Below are 20,567 nucleotides of genomic sequence, written 5' to 3' on the forward strand. Positions count from 1 at the left end.
CATTATCTTGAATAAGATATGTCTGGTTTCAATGGACTCTCACCTGGCCATAAATAAAGGATGTCTAGCTATTCTGAAGGTGGTTCTTTACAATTATGCATACGGTAGATGTAAAATGCACGGGTAATGTAAAGAATTGGCATTGGCTTGAAGTGGTCCAAAATAACAGAGTTGCAGCCAACGAATGGAACGTGCCCGACAGACCCACACCGAGGAGATGGAGCGCGAATATCAGATTTGTTACGGAGCAGGATCGTGAGAGGTGGTAGAAGCGTATTTGGGAGGCTTAGTCCAGAAGTGGATGAAGAATGTTATGCATTGATATTGGTTTCAAAATGATATATCCAGGGTGATCCATTTATTGATGCATTGCTGATTCATATTCTCTTATTTTCTTCTCAAGATGTAATTGAATTATGTTAAAGCAGTGGCTCCATGTCACAGAGGAGAGTGTTAAAATATTAAGTGTATTGCGATTGGTGGGAGCCCTCTAAAGGTATTGAAATTACGTTTTACCCCTCTATAATAGATATTGTTTTGGTATGATATATATCAATTGATCACCTTGCATTATCCCTCCGACTGATGCTAACCTTACACCCTAACCCCACTTCCCGCACTTCATCAAGGACCACTTTTTAATATTTGGTTTGATTTTCAATTGCAGTGCTCACAGCGCCCTCGCTGGTGCCATCATCGATGGTGCAGCAGAGCTGTATCCACACCACACTTGGTTAGCATGGCAACAGCACGGAGGTTGTTACTTCATGGGGAGGTTCATGCATGAGGCCATGGAGGAGGGTATGGAATTTAGGTACGTATGAATCGGACATGTAATCCCGAAGGTGGTGCCTGCATCCGTAGGGCACTTAGTTATGTCATGGAGTAGGCATGCTTGGAATTAGCCCTGGTGCCTTCAAAGAAATGCCTCCCTCCTCCCAATCGAATGTCGCCCCTTCTTCTTAGTCTGACGCCTGGGCCCCATTGCAGTTGCACCGCCTGCACTATCGATAGCTGATGCCACTCCTTCTTTAACCCCATTGTCACTCTCTCACGCGACTTTCCAATAGCTCAAAACTGACGTGAACTTGCACATGTACCAGGCGGGCGCATACGTACATTGCCTGAGCCGGCGTAACCCACTCTTAGCGAGACTGCGTTGTCAACATCATCGGATGGCAATTAAGAGCTACAAGTATATTCGAATTTGACAGCTCATTTTGGGGACGGCAGCTGTTGGAAATAATGGGACGTTACCTGCCCGTTTCCACCGGAATGGATGTGCGCATTCAGCCTGGTCAAACGTGAATTGCGTCCGTACAAATTATACAGAAGGCCACCAGCTGCTCTTCTGCCGAGCTTAGAGCATTATCACTTAACCCTAACACTGTAATTCTAAAGAGACCGTCGTTATGCTCGCTATTGAGGTCGCTGGCATTGTCGCCGCACCTTAACACAATTAAAGATTTTAAGTCTGGCTCTATCGCTGAGCATTGGGTCATAATATTTAAAGGTGTCGTTGTAGGTAGGCTTGCTGCATATATGAAGAAACACTCGAAATGCGCCCGATTGTCTTCAGATCTTGGAAGATGAGCACGGTTGGAGAGCCTGGACGGGTACTTGGATATGCGACCTTTATTCATCAAACAATTTTTTGTGTAACTCAAGAGTTTTAATTTTAAAAGAAGCTACAAGAACTCGGGTAAAACGCTACCCTTACAGGATTGGGTAAACTCTTTTTCCAGTAGAGGGCATTCGGTTTCAGTGAATACAATCTCCAGGGTGGTCTAGGTGTCTTGTACCCCCATGGATTTACCCCTAATATTGATTTTTCTTTTGAATATTAATTATGTTTTAAATAAACCTAACTTGAAATAAGCCTTACGTTTAAGATAATTAAATCGGGGTCACATGACATCTGGACCAACCTGTAAATCGCGGTATAGGTCTGTACGGTACTTGAAATTCTGTCTGCCGAATTTTGCGGTACAGTTTAGGCTAAAGCTTCGGGTAATAGCGTCGTCTGCTCTCTAGAAAGTACGTTAAAGACCTTGCAAATGTTATTCTCAAAACCACTGTGTGTTAGCGTCGTGATGGTAACGTGAAGATTTACTTGGAAGATTTGATAGATTTCCTCGTATACATTTGCAGTATGTCCTTATTTGTTTACATTGTAGTACAATAGTCACTGTAGGTGTATTTAATGCTTATATAATGTAATTGTGCTATGATCAGTCGAAAAATGATATGCCCGAGCCGACTTACACCGCAGGGAATTTGCTATGTAAAATGTGTTTGCGCAATACTTTCCATTTCTCATGTGACACACTTGTTTTTGTTCTGATTTCTATTCATTTTGTAATTTATATTATTCGTTCTGCTTTTGTCATTTTGGTGACCCGGGTCACTCGTACAAATGAGACTAGCTGGTCTCTTGACGGCCCCAAGGAAGTTGAATCACTGCCATTCTGTGGGGACACGCAACGGAGTGTGCAAGCCGGAGTGTTTGATGTGCTCTCTCTCGTATAGATACGCTTTATGTTAAATGTTTGTCTCAAAGTATTATGGATTCCTTTTTTTACGTCTTTTTTAAATATGCGATAAAAGTATTGGTCTTGTGTCCACCCTTCTCAACCGCACCTTCGATTAGTACGGTTGGCTAAGGACATGTCCATCAGAACCTAAGTTCTGATGGACATGTCCATCAGAACTTCTGTCCATCAGAACCTAAGTTCTGATGGACAGAACTTAATATATTCTCACGACGTTTCGGCCACAACACAAGCGGCCTTCATCAGGCCGAAACGTCGTGAGAATATTATTGTGTTATTTTATTTTATCAATTTATTATTTTATTCTCATTCTACGTGACTTTACCGAAAGAACCAAAGAAGATAGATCCTTGCAGTCACGAAAGCTTTAAATCGAAATTTTACATCCTAAGTTGAAAATAATTCCACTCCATGACGTGAATCGTCGTTGCTGTGTCCTTATGCACAACGGATCTCTCTCGTAAGATAGCCGGACAACTGGCGAAATGGTATCATCCGTGTAACAAATAAAATAAAATTGAATTCGCATAATCCTTGACCTCTCACAACTAAAAACCTGGTGAGGTAACTGTTCCTGATTTTTACACTAGATGGCGGGAGCAACCCATGCGCCGAGACACCAGGGCTCCTCTCTGCACATGGCTGATCAGTTCAGTTCCAATCTATTAGGTATAGCCCTGTGAGCCATTCGGCTCTTGAATCGAGTGCAACCGCAACAAACAAAAACATGAACAAGAAAACATCTTAAAGTGACTATGTGACTGTGCAAACAGAAAATCCAGGAAAAAAAACATCAAAATATTCAAATGCTACTAGGCATGATCGTCGCAGTCTTAACGAGTCAATTATAAATACTCGACTGTACACTCCATATTAAAATGCAGTTAACAGCATATGCCTGTGATGTAATACATAACACGATTAGCATAGATCGATTCTTAAGCTCAATACGCATGCCAGCGCGTGATGTTTTCCCGATTCGTTTATTCTGTTTTCCCGATTCGTTTATTCTGTTAACGGTTTCAAGGTGTCACTGCCGGTAGAGGCCGCTACTTTGAAAAAATACGGGAATCTTATGCTGAATCAAGTCGCGATGATGTTCACGACGATGAATGCAATGGTGAGGGAGGCGACTCATTATGACTAGTGTGACATTCTTAGCTGTCGACCCATACGCTTAACCCGTATTCTTGTACAAGGAAATTGAGCTTTCAGATCCGTACGACGTACAGCCGTTTCAATGCGGGCAACAACAAAAAGCGTTTGTCTATTTGTTTGTGTTTCTCCCTTGTGATGATGAGACTTTGTAGGAAGAAGGTTGAGATTTATAAAGGCACGGCGTGACCAATAAGGTCTGAATTTGTCTGTAATAAGGTACGCACTGATAAGGGGTTGACAGCTATGGAAGTGAGAGGTGGACTCCCCCCCCCAACACCCTTAAAGTACTACCCCAACCAACTCCAACTACGGTTTGATCAATTATCAATCAATTTGATTCAACAATCATTTTTTTACCATTGTGGTTAATATTGTCGCCTCTAATGGGCAAAGGGGTAACGTAAATACATCTACAGTAAACATATGCAACACAGACGAATCGAACAAGGTAGCGGTCCTTACGTATGCAAATTCAGTGTTATGCATCGCGAGTTTAATAATCGAGATTGATAAAAGCAGGATGATGCATCGTGTTTTCGTTAGACCGCTCGCGGTATACTGGGATATGTATGTACTGTATATTGAACTTCTTTTGCACCGTACTTAGCCAACCTTGCTCATCGGAGGAATTTAATTTTACAATCTCGGTTTAAAAGTGCGCAGCTCCAGTGGCTGATATCGCAAGGAAGAGCGTTCCAGACGGCCGAAGAAGCGCATCTGTCAGCGCGCGCTGCGGTTGACCGTCTTTTGTTCGATGGCGAGCCAACATCCGCAGCTTGCGAGGATGACCCGATTCTAGATTTGAAGCTTTCGTGACTGCAAGGATCCGTACTCTTTGGTTGACCCGAGTTCACGTGGTGGTTTGATCTGCGACTCCGTATGCAGCCACCACATGGCGCTCTCGCTCCGTCTGGACGAGAAGGTCGAGTCAAGCCTCCTCCTTGGCCGTCACTATATATACATTGATCTTTCCCGAGCGGTCTAGCCAATTGTTTCGGACGCTTTTATTTAGACTGAATAGGCCGCCACCGTGTGTGGTGCTCGCGGCTATGAACGCGTAATTTATTTAGTTGTTCGTGTGTATGTGCGGTGCAATATCTTGTTCACTGCCCTGCGGCAGGTCCACGCGTATGTGGGCGCAGATCGGCGGCCGCTCATTTGCAGCCTATTTTAAAGAGGGGTCGGGTCTTCGGGAGTAATGAGGGAAGATGCTGTTGGTGGTCACGGGGGATGGAAGTTGCTAGAATGATCACAAGCAGGGTTTAATTTCTAACTTGACATTTCCCAGAACGCGGCTCGGCTGGCTTGGGATTCTCGGCGCGAGGCACCCCTATCCCCCTGCACTACCACGAGAGTACACCTATCCATAATAATTATATTAATGTACCCTGCATTTATATAATCCTATGAACAGGTTTATAAATATGTAGATGCATGGACACGTGCCGATATAATTCCCAGAACAGCGTTCTGGACTGTTTCAGCTTAGATGTAGCACTGATCACAAAGAAGATTGTGTGGATTCGCTGGACTTATGTCGGAGATTCAGGGGTAGAGTGAAGAGCAACCACGTGGCGTCGGGGGGAGGGAGGGGCTGGAGGAAGCGAAGCCCCCCTGCTGAAGGCTCGGCTCCCCTCCAAAATTGTTACAGCCAATTAAGTGATGGGTTGTGCAGCCTTTCCTCAAATACTCCACATGGAGGGTTGACCAAAAGGCAGTATGCATATTGGACAAAAGTGTTTAACGATTGGTTGAAGTTTGTTTAATATTGCCGATCGTCGTCGTCGTCGTCCCACTCCCAGTTTAATTGTTGTATGCCCCTGTCTTAAACAAGGTCACGCTGCTGGGTTGGTGGTGAGGTTGATGGGTGAGAGGTGGTGTGGTGGTGGTGTGGTGGCAGGGGGATAGGGGTGCACGATACGAAATGGTGTGTGCGAGTGTGCAAATGTCAAACGCCATGACGAGGCGAAACCTACGCCATTCCCCAAGTACACACGCACATACAGATATAGACCATCCTGCTGGAATACAGAGGGCTCATTGGTGGAGCGGCACAGCGAAACCGAGGACATCTGTTTCGCTATTCGCATAGCGAAACACATGTCCTCGGTTTCAAGACCTTGATGTCTAAGACCAACATCCACGAGTTCGCTTAATAGACTGCATGATTTCCCACATATTTTGCGTTTGTTCGTGCAGCCCGGTGCTGAATTAGGCGGACGTGGGCTTACCAGGTTATTATAATAATCAGCCATGATCAATCCACTGCTGAATGAAGCCCTTCCCAAACTGTCACCATCCATCACTATCCTGCGATGTAATTCACCTAGCACCGGCATACCAGCGCATTTATACCCGGTAAAACAGCTTTACAATAATAAGAAGAAAATAATCACTAAAACATATGGCCACTTTTACGATCATAGGATAAAGGGGAGGCGTTAAACCGTTGCTGGTATGCTCTCGCATTTATGCTACAGGCGGTGCTATTGTAGTAAATTCCTTCAGCGCCAAAGAGGACTTAAGGAATTCACGTTGAGTGTTCCAAGGCTGCCAGAGTATATGTCCACGTTTTTATGACTGCAGAACCGCTGGACAACTTGGCACAACGTTTCGAGCGCATCAATGCCATTGCAAAAAAAAAATCCAAATCTGTAACGCACATGACCGTAACAATGAAAACAAATGCAAGCGAACATGTACTGTACATATTCACGATATCAGACAGCCAGTTGCAAAACCATGGCAGTAATGCATTCTACACTAGAGGTGGTAACAGCACTTGACTACCGTGTGAGATGGCGACGGTGTGAGAGGCCTTCATCCAGCAGTCAATAGGCAATGGCTTCTGATGATCATGGTGAATAATGCAGTACTTTATAATAATACTATTTAACACATACACTAGTGATTTAAAGCTGTCGTGACTGCAGGGATTCATATTCTTGGTTCTTTCGGTAAAGTCACGTAGAAGGGAAGCAATAAAACAATACAAATATAAAACAATATTTTTTATTATTTTATTGTTTCCCTTCTACGTGACTTTACCGAAAGAACCAAGAATATACATAAATTAGTATAACATTAGCTTTGATGTTCTTAAATAATGAAATGGTTACACATTTACTGCTTTTGATTAGACGCAATTAAATGAATTGAATAGTAATGTACAGCATGTAACACATTAGTTGATGTTTTGCGTTAGCATTGCTGCACAAACACAAATAACAACATATGTTGGGTGTTTTTGTGCAACATTAGCTCACCTTATCTATATCCTCCGTCAGAGAGAAACCACCCCTGTCTCCGTAATTGCTCTTTACAATCAATGTTTACCCCTCACCTGAAGAAAAGAACAATCACTCGCGAGATGCGTACACATTTTTTATAACCACTGATGGTTGTGGTTAGCAAGCATGTCTTAACCATCATAGGGGTATATACATGCGTAAAAGCGGCAAGCCACCCAAAAAGCTGATAGTATTAATCTCAATTCGGAATGCTGGCTAATTGGTGATTGTTGTATGGATACGTGCCAGGGGAATTAGAGCATTGCAAGTGGCATTATAATAACGCAATTAATAACGTACTGTCATGTGTACCTTGCACTGTACTAATCATTGCAGGGCACTACCATGGAATCGAAAGTTAATGGGGGAAAAATCAGCGCGAGACAAAAATAAAACGACTTGAAAAGGGCATCAGGGCTGTTTTTTTTAATTGCGTCGCCGCGTGTGATAATTTTATATTTGCATAATGCGATTTCCTTGCATGGGACGAATATGAATGCGGCCATACTGTGCTCGTCCTATACGTAAGACGTTGGAAAATAACGTCGCAGCATTGCTGTTTTAAAACGCGTAAGCCAACGGAGGTCCTGTGTTTACATCGGTGCCAATTTTTAAACGCGTTCACGCACAACCTTTAAACTGCTTTGCACGTGCATGCCTGTGACGAATTCGGTCACTCAGGCGCCTTGTCTTTGGGGTTCCCTCCGTTCAAGAACGGGCTGCAGTTTTAATGTCACAATTCCCCACACCCCCTCTCTCCAAAAAAGGAGCGGTGGTGCGATATAGGGAAGAAGGAAGAGAATGATCTCGGTCACGCATCGGCGCATGCATGGCATGTCGCGTCACACACAGCGCACCCCGAGCACAAACACAGAGCGTGGTGGAGGGAGGGTAGGGAATAATGCAGGTGTGCGCAGATCACATATGCTGGGATGCGCTGGGTCTCTGATGGGTTTATGACACCTGATAAACGTAGTTTCCCGGTCGACCGCTTTGTGTATTAATTTATTCCAGCAGAGAGCGAGGCATTTATTTTTGTTATGCGGGTTATAGCACAGCACGCGGTCTCGCGTCTCAGCGATAGCGGAGGATGGTCATCAAGTGAGTCGCGCGCTGGACGCGCGGGGGACTGACTCGCGGTGGCTTACGAGGGCTCTTCAAGAAGAGCTCGCAGACAGACAGCCCCGTTCCTCATACCAAACCCACCACGTCTGTCCATGCATCACGTGTGGTAGGGCGGGGGGAGCGTTGCATGAGCAGGCGCTCCGACGCGCTGTGAAGGCTATCTAATGAGATATCTAATGAGGGCTACTACAGCTTCGGATAGCTGCGTGATGAAGTCTGCGCGTGTCTGCACTAAATAATGAACTCTCACTGAAGTCACGTTCCAGTTTCATGCGTACGCTACAGTAGGACGCCAGTTTGCGCACACATACGCTCGCCTGTAAACTCACCATGTAATACACACGTAGATAATATACGGCGTCGCTCGGTTAAATGACTCTCACGTTATAGACGCTTCTAATTATGTTTCGAGCGCATTCTCGATATTTTTACACGTTTTCGCACATGTGTGTATGTTTTTTTCGTTCGTCGTGAAAAGGATGATTCATTTAAGTTGTGCGTGCTGAAGGGTGGCGTCTGAGTGAAGCAGCAGCCGTTTATGCGCGATTTTGACTCGGTCACCCTGCGCTCACCAGGCGCTGGGAGAGAGGGGGGGAGACGGGGTACACGGGTACATAGCAAGGGGGTTGCTTCTCTTTGTGTCTAATTTACCCCGAGCCTCGCCAGCGCTCGCCGACCAAAGCCTCGGAGGCACTCCAACTGCACATATGTTGTCATGCCAGGGACCACGCTTTTTTAGCGCTCAGACACAAAAAAGGTAACTAACTCCACGAGAGCTGACGACCGTTCAGGGCTCTCTTGTGCCCAAGGCAATCTGCAGCCTCCCTCACCACCACCACCACCCTCATGCGGCCGGGATCGCCAGCCTCTGCGACCATGCGTCGTGCCAGCAGCAGAGGTGGCAGCTAGCCACGGTCGCCACCAGCTTCGGAGCACCCCCAAGCAGCTCCCACTCCTGCTCGTCGTGTTTCCCTTCGCCTTCCCTCGGCGCCCCCGTGCAGCATGGATGTGCGAGCTCGACTCCGGCTCTGGCTGTGGCTGCCGCTGTCCGTAGTGCTGATTTTCCGGAGCGGCGGCGCCTCCGGCTCGGAGCTCCTGGTCATGGGACTCATGCCGCTCAACGAGAGCCGGGCGGGAGGTGGAATCGGTCGAGGCATAATGCCCGCTGTTGCCATGGCCGTTGATCACGTCAACAAGGACGATACCCTCCTGAAGCGACACCACCTCAATGTCACGTGGTACGATACTGAGGTATTTTGTGATTTTTTTACGGTACTTCCCCCCCTCCTTCCATAATCACAATCACAACAATCATCACCACCATTCACTCAAGCAAAACATCCATATTGCACGCCTCACTTGTGGTTTAAAAAGCATGCTTTAGTATACCCACTTGATATTCCCACGCAGTATTCACCTTGCACGCTCGGAACGTAGCCGTTATTATTCCGTAAAATGCGGGCAAATGTCGGGAGGATCAAGGAAGTCTCATTGATGACAATCATTGAATTGTGCAAAACCCAAGTCAGGACATGGGTTTTGACTTCGGAAGTGTGGGTGAATGGTTGGACAAAATGCAGCTGAGATTGCTGTTTTCTTGCTCCGCTTAAAGCATATGCGTTGTGGAAAAATACTGGTAAATATTAGCGTGGGTTTGGAAGGCACAATGTTGTTTTAAATAACACACAGTAACCGTGCCTAACATCTCATATTTTACAAAAGCATCTGTAAAGTTTGAGATTCGAACTTTCCATTGTATTAAAGCAAACACTGTTGGAAGTTCAAAAGGGATAGGTGCACCTATTAATACTAGCATTCAGTTTGGAATGCATGATAGAATGGCGTTTATAAAATAAACAGAGAGAAAATGCATGCTTTTTTCAATTGTACGCAAATAAAATATATTCTTATTATTCTCATTATGTATGTAATAGACAAAAGTGAGAGTACTATCGAATGAATAAATGAAGTAATGGTCAAATTATAGCAGGACATAAGCTGCAATTCTTTAAATGTCTCATGTGGTTGCTATGATGTATTTATCATGTAAATCCTTGGGGTCCTCTTCTACTTGATTGCTCAAACGTGTGAAACGTCAGCAAGGCAAGTACATTATTTGTCATAATAAACAATAACATACCATTGTTCTTATTTTTATTCTGCATAAGGAGGAGGCATTAGCTGACCTGGCAACGCCATACATATGGAAATAAATGGCTAAGCAAACTTGGGAAAGTAGGGAAGACTCAATAAATGTTACATTTTATACCTTAAAATGCAGCAATTAAAGTGGAAAATCCTAATTTTGTATATGGAATTGCACAAAAGAATATACTGTAAAGTGATATATGACCCATTAATTCGTTTATTTTTTTAGATTTTTGACTCATACAAGACTCATAGCTGGAGAGAGAATGGAACATTTTCCTTTAAATTAAAAGTGTGTAATCTTTGACAGTGTTGGAATTTACAAGACCGTATTCTGTTCATGTTAATTATTTTCTTACATTATTTGTGTTAGTTACCTTTAATCAATCTTGGAAATCATTTGGTGATGCGAAACATGCTAGCTTTAGAGAATATCAGAAATTCTAGGCTTGACTGACTAAAAATGCTATTCAGAAAAATAATTCATATTTCAGATTTTAAATTCAACATTTAGGATCTGTAATAGCAGTGGTGTCTATGACCAAATCAACTGGAATATACCCGATGTCATCAGATCTCAAGGTTGAGCCTGAATCATGCTTGAATGGGTGACCACCGTGCACAAATGAGCTGCTATGGGGCTTACGTAGCTATTTGGTGTGCAGCAGAGGGCTGTGAAGCAAAATACGTTGTTATAATATACTTCTATGCTGACACATCTATGCTTCTTGCCTTCATGAACCCACACCAACCAGCATGGTGAAGTATAATATAATAACCCCACGACCCGCACGGTTTTGTGAGGCCCTCCACATAGTAGTGAGAGACGAAAGGGCTGTCGATGTAGACTTATTCAATGGTAGTGGTGTACAAGCACAAATAGAAAAAAAAACTCACCATGTTTGTCATAAACACAGTCTTACTCTTTGGTTCTTTCGGTCAATTCACGTAGAAAGAAAATACATTAAATAATAGCATACGACGTTTCGATTGCAACACTAGCAACCGTCATCAGGTAGAACTAAATTTGAGAGAGAGACAAAACACAGACACACACAGACAGACACACAAGCAGAGAGACAACATAGACACACAACATAGACACACAACATAGACACACAGAGACCAAATACCTCTGTGTCGAGGCCTTAAATCAGGGGTGGGGAACGTCCGGCCCGCGAAATAATTTGGTGTGGCCCTGCCAAGGCAACCGCAGGCGGGACTCGAAATTTAATAAATCTAGGAGCAAAACCTGGAAAAGCAGTTGCGAGTAGCAACAACATCATCAATACCGGCTAACATCGCACGCCTCACCAAAGAGAAGCAGTTCCAGCCATCACATTAGGGGTGAGTTAATGAAATGTTTGACCAAATATAACAGGCTAATTTTTAAGTTGATAATTTTGTATGGCCCACGAATGATGTTTCAATATCCAAATGGCCCTTGGCAGAAAAAAGGTTCCCCACCCCTGCCTTAAATAGAGAGATAGAGAGGGGGGGGGGGGCAGAGAGAGAGGTGGGTCTGCTGGGGCAGCTGCTGGAGCAGAGAAATTAGCATGTCAATGAATCCATCCCGAAGCGACCGAGGGAGAGAAAGATCGAATGGACCTATGAGAGCCTGGTACATTTTAGAGAGCTAAATAGGCAGTTTGAGAAAACTAAATAAAGCGATTTTTTGGGAAATTTAATGCAATGCACACACAGAGAGAGAAAACAAACTTACATCCTCTCTCTGTGTGTTTGAGGATGTAAGTTTGTTTTCTCTCTCTCTGTGTCTCTGTTTGTCAAATTTCACACAACTTCAAATTTAGCGATCTTTGGAGATCGTAATCAACCAGGCTATGCGTTAACTGTGTGTTAGCCGACTCTCTGTGTTGCATTACATTTCCAATTTTTTTCTAAGTTAGTTTTCTCAAACGGCCTATTTATCTCTCTAAAATTTACCAGGCTGTCATAGGTCCATTCGATCTTTCTCTCCCTCGGTCGCTTCGGGGTGGATTCATTGACATGCGAATTTCTCTGCTCCAGCAGCTGCCCCAGCAGACCCACCTCTCTCTCTGCTCACCGCTCCCCCCTCTCTCTCTATTTAAGGCCTCGACACAGAGGCATTGGGTCTCTGTGTGTCTATGTTGTGTGTCTCTCTCTGTGCGTCTCTGTTTTGTCTCTCTCTGCTTGTGTGTCTGTGTGTCTCCGTGTCTGTGTTTGTCTCTCTCTCAAAATGAGTTCTACCTGATGACGGTTGCTTGTGTTGCAATCGAAACGTCGTATTCTATTATTTAATTTATTTTCTTTCTACGTGACTTTACCGAAAGAACCAAAGAGTAATTCCTGCAGTATGAAAGCTTCAAATCAAACACAGTCTTAGTCTGAAAATGGGCCATTGCCAAAATATAGTGCTACAAATGTAATTAACAGGTAGGCTTTCGCGACCAATATGATGATTCCTAAATGATTTTTGGGTTAGATTGCATAAATATAATGCTAAATAGTGTTGCATACCTTCCACCTAACACAGACAAACAATTCAAGTTGAAACTTAAACAAAAGCATGCCATCTTCTTTGGTTCTTTCGGTAAAGTCACGTAGAATGAGAATAAAATAATAAATTGATCAAATAAAATAACACAATAATATTCTCACGACGTTTCGGCCACAACACAAGCGGCCTTCATCAGGTGAAGGGGACGAGACTGTCCTGTCCTCCAGACAGTCTCGTCCTTGTGTTGTGGCCGAAACGTCGTGAGAATATTATTGTGTTATTTTATCAATTTATTATTTTATTCTCATTCTACGTGACTTTACCGAAAGAACCAAAGAAGATGAATCCTTGCAGTCACGAAAGCTTTAAATCGAAATTTAAAAGCATGCCAGTTTAATATTATTTTCAGAAAACCAGTTTGTTGAAAGCTAATTCACACCAGTATCTAATAGTCTGATAATTTTGGTGTGAATGGGTTTTCAACATACCAGGTTGCTGAAACAATATAAATTGGTACAGTTATTATCCACGTGATAATTTGATGTATTTTGCTGTCACGTTAAGGAGGGTAAACAACATCATTAAGAATGATCTAACCCACAAAAATATATTAATAATTTTACAAATTTGCCCGTTGTAAGACAGTATTAATGCTATATGTGGTGAAATTTTCTCATAATATTTTGTCCATTCTGCCTGAGTACAACTCTGCGCTTCACTCACAATCCAAAGGTTTTGTGGTATAAAATTTGCACCTCTGGCTTAGGACTACTTAGAGTTATGAGTACTGCTGAATGCTTGTTCGGTCATTTTTAAACTGTGATATTTTAAAATATATGTTTCACCAATCTCCCATATAAAAGTAACAATAAGTAAGAATTGTCCCTCGCCTGTTTGTTCGTAAAGGTGCTTTCAATCATGTTTAAATTATTACATTAATTGTAATGCTCCATATGAGTTATAGTTGTACATGGCTTGGGGATTCACATGATATTCAGCATCTGAGCTATGGACCAAAAAGGGGCATCAGCCAAGAGACAGGGTTAAAGCAACTCATTCATATTAATTAAGTGGGTACCTACATTGGATGGGAATAATCAAATTGAGCTAAACTTACATGTACACATGTCTGCTTCTGGCTATCATCTGCATATATATTATCATTGTCATTAAAAATACTTTTAAGAGGCCTAATGTATTCCCATGCACAGTTATAAACGGCCTATTCAAGACGTTCTCCCCATTGTACGTGAAGAATGGTACACATAGTTACTGCATGTGATAGATTTTACATTTAAAGAGAAAATATATTACGTTGAAAAATACCTTTACGCAGAACATACATTGGAAGAGAATAATTATTGCCGAATTAATGGGGATGCACCGTTGAAACAACCTATTAATATGTGGCACTTTTGGCTGCAAATACAAAAAGGGTAGAAATTATCTCTCGATTAATATTTTTTAATAGGTTTGAACTTTCTTAGTATTTTAAATTGCTCCTGATACAGTGGTATTTATAATGCATGGAATGCCATTGTTGTGAATGCAACTTTAAGTACTGTGATGCCAGAATTTACCATAAGGTCACATTGGTTCACTAATGAACTTTCTTTGTGAAATCCCATGGCCATGCAATCAAAATCCCGAGTGAAGACATTGAAACCTCTTGTCTCCACTGTATATGTGTGTGTCAATAATATATCACGCCTACGGATTTCTCATTAATATTCCCAATATAGTACCACATCATTTCTAGGATACAACTGAAAACATTAATTGCTTATTGATTTGAAATGGATTGAGAGGTGACTTCTGAGATTATTTTTATTTGAGGCCTGTTCTTACTTAATATTTTTGTCATGATGTATACTGTTTCTTACTGCATTGTAGATCATTTATGCTGCAGGGAACAAATAAGCTGACCGCGTTATATCAGCCGAGTTTTATATATATTCAGCTACTCTGTTAGCACTGATACATTCCCAAATTGCTATCTCATCAATGTTTGTAGTAAATAATTCTTAATGATACGAGCTGCAGCATTGATCTGCCTTGCGTTTAATGCACTAAAGTGAAAGTCGGTGGCTATGACAGAATACCCAACTTCCACAATGACATGCATCGCAACATCACAATAGCATTAGGGCATTACTGACCTTGATATGCGCCGTGTCCTCCGTTTACGAAAAGGGAAGCTGTACTTATTAATTGCCTCTAAAATGTTGCACTTATAGCTTCGTAATTGCTGAAGCTGAGCCTGAAGGGTCGCTGTCGCTAAGCTATTTTTTTTATTTGCCACACACTTCAAAATATCCCTGGAGGCAGATATTGATACTGACACGAGTGCTACAACAGAGTGATGGGACAACTTAACATTTAGTAGCTGATCTGATTTACCTGCTTTTGGAAGAGGATCATTTTCCTGATAATACGGTAGCTCAATACAGTGACACGTGCATTTGATGGATTGTCTGATGAAAATGATGTGTACAATTGAGATTGAGGCAATCTGTTGGGGGCCTGAATTGGTCACGGAAGCAAATTAGTGGGATGGCTGTTTTTGAATGTACCATTCCCTACAGGATGGAAAATCATTTACTGGTAGGAAATGAATGGAGGACCATCACTTATTCCAAGATAATGTAATGGTCTTTTAAAAATCTTTCCTCGATGATAAGCACAGATAATTTTACGGATTAGGTACATACTTAGTGTGAAATCACAGGGCCCTTGTTGGAGCTTGCTCGTGAATGTGCACTGGATGTGAAATAGTAAAAAAAAACGTACTCTCAATACGCTTTACATGTTTCCACATAAACGTATTGGGGAAAATAACATTTCATAACATCACTTTAAACATATGTTTCCATGTATATGCATTCTTTTTAATCTGGCAAATTAATAAACCTTCAAATTTGTGCATTCACGGGCACATTTTTTTTTATTTTAATATAAAATACTGCAAACTATAAATACTACACCACTATGCAAAGTGGACTTTCAATACCTCAACTTTTGTTGCTTTATTTTGGCAGATTCTGTTGCGCACAGCAACTGTTTTGCTTCATCTTGGTTGCTAACAGCTCAGCAAATTGAAGGCAGGGCTTTGCCCTAATTTAACTGCCAAACACGATGAGCAAAAGGCTGTACATCAAGGCCGCCATTCTTTACCTTCAGTGAAATTCATTGCGCCACCCTGTACAAGGAACGGTGTCGCACCGCCGAGCATGTGCATGCATTTTTTTCATTTGCAAAATAGAAACTGCGACATTGTCTTAGAGAGGGATGACTTTGCATACGACAAGTGCCCCGTGTGTTTTGACACTGAAAGAAGCTGAAATTTTGCAAATTGTGGGGAAGAAACTCTGGCGTGACCTCTATCTGACTAGCATGCTGCTTTTCTCTGGGCTCATTCTGATTTAACTTGTAAAATGCTGGAGTGGTTAGATTTGCCTGATTAAATCACAATCTCAGAATGCTTTGTGTTTGAGGTGCTAATGGTTTGAATAAGTAACCAGGTCCTGATACTGAGTTGAAACCCTTGTGTGTTTGGTTTGTCACTTTCACTGAGCAGCACACTAAACGCTTTTATGATAATCTTTTAATCCAATAACGGCAAAAAACACAGTTTGTTTTGATGTACTGTAGTACACAAGACATCAGTTTAAGCTTTTGCAGGGTCATGAATGTACGCTACTGATGTTTATTATTACGAGTATGTACAATGTTTTGTAAAGGCAGTTTGGCCGAATTTTGTGACACCGACTAGAATTGAAATTCCAAAAATCCATAGAAAATCCTCATAAGATAACAGCATTGAAAATAATGTGGCACTTGTGTATATTTTTTAAACATTTCACACAGTTATGTTATATCTCTGTAGGTACAATTTTGTTATCTATTTCAGTAAAATATAAATGTGCATGTTTCTATTTTTTTACATCTTCACCAACCCACACAGACCAGCGTGGTAAAATATGGTCAAATAACCCGCATATCCCACACGGCGTGAGGGGTCCTTTATTAGCCGTAGATTGACAAAAGGGATTTACATGTAAATGTACGTTTTATAAGTACAACTCCTATGTAGGTTTTCAAGGTTTTCTTTCGAGCTCCCTCTTTATGGGTTTTACCACATGTTGTTTGGCACAATGTCCGACAACTTGCTCCACATGTTGGGAGCTCCTTCAGGAAATTAAATGAGCAGCAATGTAGTTGAGCGACAACGTGAGTTGCTCAATTCAGTTAATAAATAATGTTCTTCCTCCCCACTGCCCACACACACGTGTTGCATTCTCCTTACCTCTTTACTATATTTTTTTCATTGGATCGTGTACCTCTGTTAACTGGGCCCTACCAACTCTGCCTTGGTCCCTTGCCGTGGAGAGCAGAGGGGAGTTCCTATAGGCAATTCCGCATTGGGCCCTCAGGAGAGTTGGTGCCCATGGTACAGTGTGTCCCTTATAATAGATCACTTTCTCAGCAGTGCAGCTTGTATGGTAAAACAACATTTTAACCATCCAAGCGGCAGAGGGCAATATTGATTTTTTTACCGGTTTTACACTCGTAACTGCACCGCTCTTTATGGGCTTTCAATAATTTCAAAATAAAAGAAAATTCTGTTCAATTTTGTTCTGGTTCTTCACTCTCGCGTTCAGTTCGGTCCGATTCCCAGGTTATAAATTTTAAGTAGTGGGGACAGTGGAGGAGAGGTGCTGTTGTGCCAATCTACCAGCATAGACCCTGGATTTCGCCACAAACGCCAAATGCAACATAGCCTCTGACCCCCCTCAAATGCGTTGTTTTCCTCAAGGAATCTGCCATTTTCCGTGGTTTCCTTAAACATCTGTTCAGTTCCTTAGGTATCCATCGACTCCTAGTTGAGCACCTGCAATATAAGTGAGGTGTAGCATATGCAGCAAGCACGAAAATGCCTTATGCATGTGAAGTCTTGTTGTGTACTTGTGTTGTTATGGCCCCTTAAGGGGGACAGGGTATGCCGTTGTCCTTGTAAGTATTGCATGTCGAACTTATTTTGCACTCTACGTGGCCAACCGTGCTAATCGGAGGTGAGATAATCTTATAATGCATGAGATCTCCAATCACTTGTATTCTGGTGTTCAGTTTTAATCACAAGAGGATTCCTAATTTTCAACTTCTGCGTAGATTTTCAGGGCTGATTCTTGTGGTAGGCAATGTAAAGTAGCTTCTTGGAGAGCCACCTACAGAGGTCGGGCTGAGCAGTTTTTTTACCCTGGTTATAATGGAGAAGGATTGTACAAAAATACTGATGCTAATGTATTTCATACTCAAAGCATGTAGCTATATCTAATGGTCAAGAAAAATAACAAGATGTAATGGTGACGCTGTGAATGCAGCTTTTATACAATGTGGATATTGATCTTTAAATGACTGCTGATGTTTTTGTTCTAAACCTGCTTAACCAAAAGGAATACTTGTAATGACCCTTGCAGTTTTGAGTAGGTTTTTGTGATAGAAGCAGTAGCAGTGCAATTAACCTTGTTACTGGATTACATGGCAACATTATCCTCAGAAGGAGTATCTTACATAAACTTATAAGGGTAAATGCCCATTAATCGGGTTTGTGGTTGATGAGTGTTCTCTTTTTCCAAATGAATGGGAACATGGATGACAGGTTATGCAATCGAGAGAGGTACCCATGAGCCCATGGTACAGTAAGATAATTATGTTGAGTTAAGAATTTTTCATCATTTTTACGAATTGTGCTCTGGTCGTACTGAAGAGCATCCACACATCGTGCTCGCTGAGAGTGGCCGAATTAATGTAAGCCAGCACTATGGTCTTGAATTATTTCTGCAACTGTCTCATCTTTAAAAAGCTTAATCAAAATAATGATGTGCACAATACAACTCCAGTTTGTGTATGAGGCTCTTGATACGAAACCATGTTAAAAAAGATATATTAAATGTGTCAAACAAAAATCATTGCAGTGAAATGTACAGCTGTGTACGGAATGTTGTTTGTCATTACAAATTCACAATATGAAGGTTGTAGATCAACTCAACCTATCGGAACACTTTATTGGAAGTCGACAGTTGTTGTAATGTGATTATGTAAACGAAAACAAAAATGTTATTTTATTTGTAATCTTTACTTAAAACAAATTGGTAGAAATAATAATATAACAAGAATTAAACTTACCCAACTTGCCATTATTATTGGTCAGCTTCTCAGTACCATTAAATGTAAGTTATTATACAATCGTCAATAACGTTCTGTCTGGATATTATGAATATAAAAACGATCTATCAAGCACTATATGTGATGGCATTTCCATTTGGCACGTAACTTGGGCCTACAGAATCCAACTTACGCACTTCTCAGCAAGGAAGTCAAGGAGTGACGTTGAAGGAACGTCAGTTATTTACGTCAGGATTTGATTGAAATGTGCAAGTGTTATTGGTGTAGAAATACGGACGTTGAATCAACGGTATGCCACTTATGACTATAACAATCCGATAAGTCAAATTTCAGTTCTCGAAGAAATGTTCTTGCTGGAGAGTAGTACCCATTTATACTGCTACGGGGAGGATATTTTATGAAACTTGCACCGTTGTCAGCTGCCGCACCAGAAGATGGAGTTGAATCAGTAACCTTTTTTATCTTCAGTTCAGGGTGCTAACCGTTACACCAGGGTGGCACCTCGTACAATATATGTTTGATTTAGTAAATATGTTCGATTTTGGGCCTCCAATTCTTTGAGAGGCACAATACGGAACGTTTTTGTTTGAGCATTGCTCTAAAAATAGCACTGTTCCGTTTTTAAAAAATGCATCCATTTTTATATGAATTATTTATAATAATTTGACTGCATCACTTTAACTCCCTCTTCCCCCTTGTCACTCATGAACAGCTAATATGTATATTAATGTAAAATGTATTGTATAAAATGTTCTACACACGTACATATATATTTAGATGTATACTTCTGTTGTATATGTTGTACTCCTTGTAATTTTTAAACTATATTACAATGTTACCAGACCGACGATGCATAGACGTTGTATTCTTATTTCTTCAACATCACGCCGTAATATAAACTAAAATTCAATGCTGAAAAAAAATTCACGTAGCCCGCAGGATTACTTCTACTGACAAATGCTTGGTCGTGTTTCTGTTATTATCTGAACTGCAGGGAAATCTACTTGTATTCGTTTCTAAAAATAAAAAAAATCATTTCATAGGACTACACCCAATTTGTTGTCTCCCGTAATTGCCATTGTTTTCTCCCGGCTGTCATCACCGTGGCGGTGACGTGCGCGAAACTTTCATCACATTTAATTCCCGTTCTTTTCTTCGTGGGCGATGCATGACCGCAGACGTGGGCTTGTCCGTGATGCTGTTTTTAGTCCTCCCTCACTCTTTTGTGGCCAACCGCAAAACCCCACTGCGTTTCGCATTGGTCACAGTGTAGACGTAGCCCGGTCATCTAATAAAAAAAAAACATTGTTTTGACATCTTGAGGTTTTATTTTTTGTTTGTGTCGTGCGTCTTTATGAGCGCTTGTTAAGGTGATATTGACAGCGTTTGCGGTTCAATACGCAACGCGATCGTGATGGCTTTATCACGTGTGGATGTTCTGTCGGGCTCTTATGCCACGTGTCTCTTTTCAACAACGCGTGGGGTATTTTTTTATCCAGTATATGGATGCATTCAAGTATCCTTTTGAAGACGATTAAATAATATGTATATTAACAGTGCCTAATTAGCAGCAATCGTAGACATAATACAGCAGCAATCGTAGACATTATATAGCAGGCTAGTTCATTA

The 20,567-nt window shown here is 41.7% G+C and overlaps 1 protein-coding gene across 8 annotated transcripts in view; it reads left to right on the plus strand.

Annotated features, from left to right (window-relative positions):
- Positions 1-7,527: 7,527 nt before the first annotated feature.
- The window catches only part of LOC116948019 (gamma-aminobutyric acid type B receptor subunit 2), a 161,116-nt gene continuing 148,076 nt past the window's right edge, over positions 7,528-20,567 (plus strand). For 2 of the 8 annotated variants that reach the window (XM_032964365.2, XM_032964355.2), the window contains exon 1: positions 7,547-9,376. In XM_032964365.2, the coding sequence (XP_032820256.1) occupies positions 9,128-9,376 (249 nt within the window). In that variant the 5' untranslated portion in view covers positions 7,547-9,127. Of the gene's footprint in view, positions 9,377-20,567 lie in introns of all 8 variants that reach the window. The other 6 variants (XM_032964323.2, XM_032964330.2, XM_032964321.2 and 3 more) reach the window with 6 other exon arrangements.

Source organism: Petromyzon marinus, chromosome 2 (genome assembly GCF_048934315.1).
Source record: "Petromyzon marinus isolate PM22_M1 ecotype Great Lakes invasive population chromosome 2, UKy_Petmar_22M1.pri1.0, whole genome shotgun sequence".
Taxonomy (NCBI): Eukaryota; Metazoa; Chordata; class Hyperoartia; order Petromyzontiformes; family Petromyzontidae; genus Petromyzon; species Petromyzon marinus.